General features: G+C 40.4%; 1 protein-coding gene across 2 annotated transcripts; it reads left to right on the top strand.

Annotated features, from left to right (window-relative positions):
- Positions 1 to 633: 633 nt before the first annotated feature.
- rnft1 (ring finger protein, transmembrane 1) lies at positions 634 to 5,367 on the top strand. 2 transcript variants are annotated; one of them, XM_022745900.1, is made up of 9 exons: positions 634 to 797; positions 1,476 to 1,933; positions 2,019 to 2,095; positions 2,189 to 2,289; positions 2,442 to 2,595; positions 2,705 to 2,863; positions 2,960 to 3,025; positions 3,126 to 3,227; positions 4,791 to 5,367. In XM_022745900.1, the coding sequence occupies exons 1-9, from the start codon at positions 772 to 774 to the stop codon at positions 4,923 to 4,925; spliced, it is 1,278 nt and encodes a 425-aa protein (XP_022601621.1). In that variant the 5' UTR covers positions 634 to 771; the 3' UTR covers positions 4,926 to 5,367. The 2 variants fall into 2 exon arrangements, with proteins under 2 accessions (XP_022601621.1, XP_022601622.1); XM_022745901.1 differs by lacking the exon at positions 634 to 797 and adding an exon at positions 926 to 1,022.
- The last annotated feature ends 2,898 nt before the right edge of the window (positions 5,368 to 8,265 follow it).

Genomic DNA, 8,265 nt, shown 5'->3' with positions numbered 1-8,265 from the left:
ATTATATATTAAGTGATTTGCACATACAAACACTGTAACATGTCCGCAGATAGAAGTTGGACAGTAGTGTGTACAACTGATAAATGAGACACAAATAAGACAGAAATGCTGATAAATAATATATTATTCAGTTTTCACTTCTGTTGATGTGCAGAGTAGCCATCTTGGATTTTGGGGTTGGTGAGGTTCCTCCTACTTTCTCAGTCAACTGAGAAGTTGGAAATTCTGACTATTGCACAATAATTCATTTGTTGGCTAGTTAGCCAGTTAACGAACTAAATAGCCAGGTATGGTGAGCACAGACACAGATACCAGCTAATTAGTGCTAACACATAAATAAACACTAGAATTCCACTCACCGCAAAAAACAGTCAGTCTGTCAGTAAAATCCTCCAAAAGGCACCAACACCACAAACACAGCCGAGAGGTCACGAGCAGTGACTCGAATTAGCTGAGATGATGCTGAGCAGACAGTTAGTGGACAGTGAATTAAAACAGGTGAGTGATATAAAAATTCACCAAGATAAGTGTAATTTGAAAATGCTCCAGTAGGTGGAGGTGTTGCAGCACTTCACATCTGATACGCCGTGAAAAATTCAACAGAAGAAATTAGTGACGTCGGCTGCTGTCGTAAACAACGTCAAGATGTCTGAATGAGCAGTTTATGGCTTAGCCCGAAAGCTAACAACTTGATTTTCTTTTTAGTTTACTTTTACTTTGGTTTCGTTTGGCGACTTGGACATTGTATTAGATGGGGACCAAGAGCTTACCATGAAACTCCGGGTGCAGAATGACAGGTGAGCTGTAGCTTTTACAGCCGTTAGTGTGACCTGATAGAAAACATCTGTTAGCTGCTAAAGCTAACGGCAGACCGAATCTGTATAAGAAACGCTTCGCTGTCTGTTATCTGTCTATGTCACTACTTTTGTGTTTATCAGCTGAAAATTACTGACGGTTGGTGCAGCTAACGTCAATTGGCCTTAATATCTTCGCTAAGGCTCACACGATCAGGATGAGTCGAGGTAACGTTAGCATTGTTAACACTTTCATTTTTACCTGCTAATCTAATCAGTTTAAGTTAGCATACAAAACTCCAGCTAACCCAACAATGATCTCTGTCGAAACTGGCACAAAATACTGTCGTCTAATTTGTCAGCGAGTTAATATTTTAATGCATTCAATTTTATAAAAACATCCCAGAGTGAACCAATTGTCACTTAACCTAGACACTTAAACTTCAATTGGTCAAATAGTGGCTTCAGTGACTAGCTTTTTTTGCTGGGAGACCAAATATAACAGCAAAATAAATGTAATAAAACATAGAGCTAGATAGTATGTATATCTTCACATGTGCAGTCTGTACCAGTGCAGTCTCTAGTACAAAAAATGAAACGGCTTGTGAATATTGCTCTAATCACAATTTACATTGGACACATTTTGCCTGAGGCTAAAAAGATTTGTCTTTTATGTCAAAGGAGTGATTCCAGAAGAACACTGAAACTGAGGGAGTCTCCTACTGTGATGCAGCCTAATTCAAGTGAGCGGGACGCTCATGCAGGCAATGGTTTATCCCTAACTCTGCAACCAGAGCTTCTCACCAGGACACCAGCCCCTGGTGCAGCTGCTGCCAGCCTTGAGAGTAATGAAGTACGGATACCCATGACAAGTGGGTCTGGGGAGTCTAGTGGAGGCACGTCATCCAGGAGATCCAGAGTCAGCTCCCACAGCCACTCCCATTCACATTCACATGGACATAATCGGGCACAGCATCACTCCAATTCAGAGCCTGAGCTTGACCCTCCTGACTCTGATCTGGACTCAGGAGAACCCAGCACCTCCTTGTCTGAGCTTCGCTGTCTCTTCCGCTGGCTCCAAAAGAGTCTTCCTTTCCTTGTCATACTGTGTGCTAAACTGGTCATCCAACATGCTCTTGGTGAGTATAAGTTGTACAAAGAGCATTCGTAGAAACGGTGAACACAAGACATTGTCTTGATGTAATCTTTCTCTTCATTCACCAGGTCTAGCAGTTGGGGTTGGCCTCTTCACAACTTTTTTATATGTGAATAAAAGCATTCAAACCCAAGTCTTTCTTCAGGTGAGTCGAGAAAAGGAAAGTCAGTTGTTCATGATGTTTATAATCTTTGCCGTTAGATTCCTAAACCATGCTTTTGTCTGTGTGCGCCCTCAGGATCATCACTCAAAGCTGCAGTGTGTATGGCTGCTGCTCTTCCTGATCTCTTCCACCCTTCTGCTCTACTACACTTTTCTCACTGAGACACTTTATCATTGGTAAGGCTACATTTATTATCTACAGAAATCTATACTCTGGCACATTGACCACTGTATGTATATGCTGCCCACGAGTACTGCAGTTTATTTAACGGCTAAACCTGGGAATCAGTGAAATGTGCAACTTAACCTGAATTTCATCCTCCTCCCAGCCTATTCTTCCTCAGCCCAACCATTGAGCCGCTGGGTTTCTGGGAGGTTCTGTGGGCAGTTGGCATCACAAACTTCATAATAAAGTTCCTCTTTATGGGGATTAAGTGCCTTATTCTGCTGCTGCCATCTTCACTGGTGACCTACAGAGCCCAGGTAAGACTGGTGGATTTCTTCTTGGCATTAACAAAAGAAAATATCCCTGTAATTCTGTGTCTTGGCGTTGTTGGCTCAGTAGTTCTCTTCTGTGTTTTGATGTCTCAAGGGGAGATGGCTGATGCTGACTGAGGAGCTGGGTCAAGTGCACCAGGCCATGGCTCCAGTTTCACTGTGGTTCCGCTACCTGGTCATCTACCAGGAGGCTGACGGCACGCCTGGACTCACGCTAGGGGTCCTGCTGGCTTTGCTCTACCTCATACTGAAGGTGTGATCCCTGTAACTTAACAGCCATAGATCTTTTGTTGTGTTATTGTTGAAAAGTTGTTCCTTTACTTTTTTGTTCCTTCTCTCACTCTTCCAGCTTTTAGGATTGTATGGACAGTGGACATCTTTACTGAAAACTGTGAGGATATTTCTGAAGGGCGAGGTCAGTGTTAAACAACTTCTTTGTTAAACAGTCAATTTTCAGATTTAGTAACCAGCTGTGTTTACAGTTTTTTTTTTTTTTTTTTTTTTTGGTTCCTCAGCATACAGGCACAGCAGCCACTAGGAGTCAGTGCAGCGAGGCCGGAGACGTCTGCCCTATCTGTCAGGGAGAGTACAGGGAGCCTCGGGCTCTACTCTGTCAGGTAAAACCACATTAATGGGCCAGTCATACCATAACATTTTTCAGCCTTTGTTATCATTGTACTTGGTCGTACTTTTCTCTAATGTGCAATGTGGGCATCAAGACTAGGGGTGGGAATTGATAAGATTTTATTGATACCAATGCCATTACTAATTCTGCTTATCGATCCGATTCTTTATCGATTCCCTTATCGATTCCTGTGGATTTTCTGTGTGGAAAAAAGTAGGCCTATACAGTGTCAACAACGCAAATTTTATCCAAACACTCAACAAGACAGATAACTGCTCTGTAGTTGTTCAATCCCTTGTGGAGGGGGTGCTGTCCAACTCTTTAGGTCTGTCTTGTATTAATTTACAAAAGAGAAGAAAAAAAATTGTTCACTTAGAAGAGCCAGCTCATTCGCCACCGACACATCACTAATACGTCCCTTCACTGCTCTGCTGAGACTGGGAAGCACTTGTTGACCGGCTGCATAGAGCGTCAAACACATGGCACTCTTGATATTTAATGCCGTGCTGCGTCTACAAATGTTTCATGTTTGTTTTGAAATTAAGCCACACTTCCTCCAATCCTTCATTGTTGTTCGCGCTGACTGCCTCTCGCGAAAGCGTGACGTCATTGTTTTGCAAGGCACGCGGAACAAAGTGGAAAGCATCGATAAGGGAATCGTTAAGCATAAAGGCAAATGATGTCGATGGATCGATCCAGTTTGAACCGGTTCTCAACTGGAACCAGTTCTCGATTCCCATCTCAAATCAAGACGCAGATAAAAATCCTTCGGGCTATCCATCTGTCAGACATGTCTCTTTACCATGCCACAGTTTGCAGCACCTGATGACATCATTATCATTAGATATTGAGCAGGAGCAGTATTACTTAATTTCCTTAAGTAAGTCTGTAATATAAAAAATAGGTCACAAAAGTACAAAAACCAGGCAACACAATCTGTACTTGTAAATAATCTCAATTATCTCTTTATTCAAACTACTCTTTTATTTGCTACTCATAAGCCCCTTTTCCACTGTTCAAAAAACCTGCTAAGACATCAGGAACAATCAGCATTCACACCTGGGTGAAATGACTCTGCAGTAGACCTGGGTAGTTATTGGCTCCGGCTTCGGTCGGCATTGATGTAAACACAACACCAGGTGATCTCGCTAATTTTCACCCCTTTTCCTGCTGTAACATCTTTCAGAGCACAAACACTAAACACACCTGTCACCTCCCCAGCATGGTGCTGTTAAACCAGAAACACTGCGGCTGCACTGCGCTCAGGGATGAAAGAGTGAGCTGCATTGCAGCCCTGAAATAAGTTTTAAAAACACACATCACCAACCTAGAGATGAGACATGACGGATCCGTTTTACCAGTTTGCACAGTGGCTAGCAGCTCACTGTTTTTCTCCCGTGCGTGTGCTCTTTTAAATGCATGTTTTCCTTTAGAAATTACAATTGGCTCATCTGATCCCTCATGTTTTCTTGAATCAGATGAATTGTTCTTTTTGCTGTGTCCATGTACAGTAAGTGCAAGACATCCTGACAGCTGTTGCTTCTCTGTTGTGCAGCACATATTCTGTGACGAATGCATCGCACTGTGGTTTAACCGGGAGAAGAGCTGCCCCCTCTGCCGCACTGTGATCACAGAAAAAGTCTATAAATGGAGGGATGGAGCCACATCTCCACACCTGCAGATTTATTGATCGATAAGGTACAGGTCGGGAGCTTTTGAGTGTGGGACATTGGTATTAGCTTGTATTTAAATATGTGATTTTCTATGGCTGTCAAACCCCACTGACAAGTAATGTTGTACACACTGTTTGATTCATCAGGCAAGGGCTGTGCCCGTTTTGGGCCGAGGTCAGTAAGGTCGCACAAATTGCACCTACAGCAGGCATGTTTCCATCTTATTTACCAGTACATCCCTGCTTGTCATTGACAGACAACTGAAAATTGATTATTTTCATGCCCTCAAGTGTTTTTTGATTTTTTTTAATTATTTTTAGTTGTTTCCTTTTGTGTTGCTTTTATTTACCTTTAATCTTAATATAAACTTTCCTCATGGGGCAACAAATTGTTCTACTTCCACTGTTTCTTCTACTTGTAAATATGGGGACAACAGAGAATTATATTAAAAAAAAAAAAGTATTTTAAACAGATTTTTCCTGTCATACGTTTGAACAAACATGCAACACATGAACCTTCTTATCCAGTGTTTTCTAAATTTGTTGACACGACTTTTCTGATTTGTAACAATGAATGTGTTGAGGTCAACAGCTGCACACCTCTGCTCAGGAGTGCTTTTAGGATGACAAGTACAGAGCAGTGTCACATGGTCCAGTTATGACCATGACAAGGAAAAAGGATCTGTTTATGTGATGGGTAAACAGTTTGCCTTTTGCTTTCAGCTTTTGGTGACAATTTTTTTCACAACTGGTAAAAAGGATGCAAATGAGCTTGTAAGATTGATTTACACATAAATTATTTTTCTATAGAGGTGACTTGGCCTCGTTTTTGTAAAAAACCAAAGACTGGGAGAAACATCTATTTTATTATGTATGAAAATCATTACACTGTGTTATTTTTTATCCATTTAGATCCATAAACTATCTGAATAAAGATCTACATTTGAATGTTTGTGACTTATTTCATGAAGCATAATGAGATTATTGAATGTACAGCTCGGCCTGTCTTTGTCATTGACATCTATATGCTTTGATTAATCCCTAACATAGCCTGAATAGACGGTTAATTTACAGATTTTGCCCCTTTACTTTGTACGATCCATTTCGTTACATTGCCAGTGATCAGAAAGGAGATCCATAATTTTTTATTTTCACTTTATTATGTACATGATACATATTAACGTTTCCCATCTGCAGGGGCAGGTCTACGGGTGACAAATCAACAGAAATGTTATTCAATGCCCGTCAGTGATTAAAACACCCCTTCTACTCAAGATGGTGTTTTCCACCTGAAGTGTGGAGGATGCTTCTCAAACATACCTAAAGCAATATGTATCATCATCATCATATCATATTGGTGAAGCAAAGAAATGCACATCCTTGAGTTCTAACAGGAAGTGAACTTCATGGATCAACTCCAGCCTTTTCCACACACATTTACAATATACAGTATACTGTACATACACACTGTTCTGTCAGCAAAGGCACAATGCCATTCCCATTGGTTTTTGCATCAGTTTTTTCTTTCACAATAATTGCCCTTGCTTTAAGCACTGCAAGAAGACAAACTGAAGTTCAAGTTTTCAGCGAGGAAAGTTTAAGATATCAAAATGTTTTCAGAAAAAAAAAAAACCCTTGAATATGATACTCTACTACACAATAAATACTGTAAGACATTTAGGTCACCGTCCTTAATTTTAAAATAAAAAAAAAAAAGAAAGCTGCATCTGAGGTTGTATAAGACATGTTCTGTGGAAATAAAATCATACTCTACATGCTTATCATTATGAGAAAATAAGTCTCTGTTAGGAATGCCAAATCAAATTATCACACATTCTGCTGCCTTATCTACATAATACTACATAATAAATACCTAGTTTGCATAGTGTGAACAAAGCAGTGGAAACACAATGGCGCTTTAAATAAATAAACATGGAAACTAAGTGGAGTAAAAAGTGGAGTGAGAAAAAAGAAGAAAATTAATCATTTCAACCCGACACTGATCCATATTAAAAGCTTGATCTCTGCATCCTTTACACAAGATTAACCCATGTAAAACGTGTAAAGTATCTTCAAGAAACACATATCTCTCAATATCTGTAAGTATCACTGTGGAAAGTAGATGGTTAAAAATGATGTATGAGGGAAAACGTGATTGATCTTTGAACCTTGAAGTTCTTACAAAAACCAGAGTGATACCTCAACAGTTGCCCAGGGTTTTGTTTACCAGCAAAAAAAAAATCATTTGGTTCCTTGAAACAGTGCTTTTGGTCAATTCAAAACACCCAGTATTTGGATAACAAGAAGCATCAGGGAGCCATTCAAACACAAGCTCATTTCCATGCATTCAATTTTCAATTAGTATCATGGGAATCTGCATCTGATGGTGCGTTAAGTTTCGGGATGAGATAAGTTTTGAATGGCTTCACTCCAGAGGCTCATACCACAGCTTCACATCACACAAACACGTCAAACATCTCAATGAAAACGCTTTTGAATGGATGGTTCACTCATATAAAAGGTTTATCCCCCTAACACTGAGAGCCCTGTTACTGTCAATGCACAAAAAGCATACGCAAAGCACATGAGACATGAATGAAGCTTGAATCAGTAAAAAGGCAGTGATGTCAATTTGGCTGAGAGTATTTTGGGTCAACATGCCCGTTGGTCTCCTACCATGGCTGACGGCTGCATGAGTAGAGGAGGTAAAAGTAATGCTGCAGGGATCATTGGAACAAAGCGCAGGAGATTTAAGTGACACACAAAAAGGCATTTAAAATCTGTTTACATTCAACACAAAGAAACTGAACGGTGCTTCTGGACAGAAAGCATTCCATTCGGCCAAGAAAGCAGTGCCAGCATTTGGAATTGATTGTGGTGGAAGCGATTCATCTTTCGTCTGAAATTTCACTTATAGCTTTTTACAGCTGCTTTTCAATAAGTCGTGCCCCACATTCTCCTGACCGCATTCTCCAGTGACAAAGGCAATGTGATTGTTTTCCTCAAACATAAAGGAATGCTGTGTTCACTGTGGAATTGTTATGCAATATTTCTACCAACCGACAGTGTAACCCGCGAAGTTCTTATCACAAAGTGATCATTAAACAAAAAACAGCCTGGCATGTTAAGGGAGAAATAAAAGCCGCTTTTAAAATTCTCTTAGTGTGATGGAGGCGATTAGTCATAAACACTAAAAGTAACATTGTCCAGATTTGAGGAGAAAAGAGCACCAGTAAATCATATGATAATGCCAGTTGAGTACATCAGAACAACTTCAGCCGACTTTCAGTGAGAAGCACCTCTATCACACCGCTCCTCAGACTCACTGCACATCTACAGTGGATGTAAGAAGTCTACA

This window comes from Seriola dumerili, unplaced genomic scaffold, assembly GCF_002260705.1.
Source record: "Seriola dumerili isolate Sdu_G_001 unplaced genomic scaffold, Sdu_1.0 BDQW01000091.1, whole genome shotgun sequence".
Lineage (NCBI taxonomy): Eukaryota > Metazoa > Chordata > Actinopteri > Carangiformes > Carangidae > Seriola > Seriola dumerili.
This window is presented reverse-complemented; position numbering and strand designations above follow the sequence as displayed.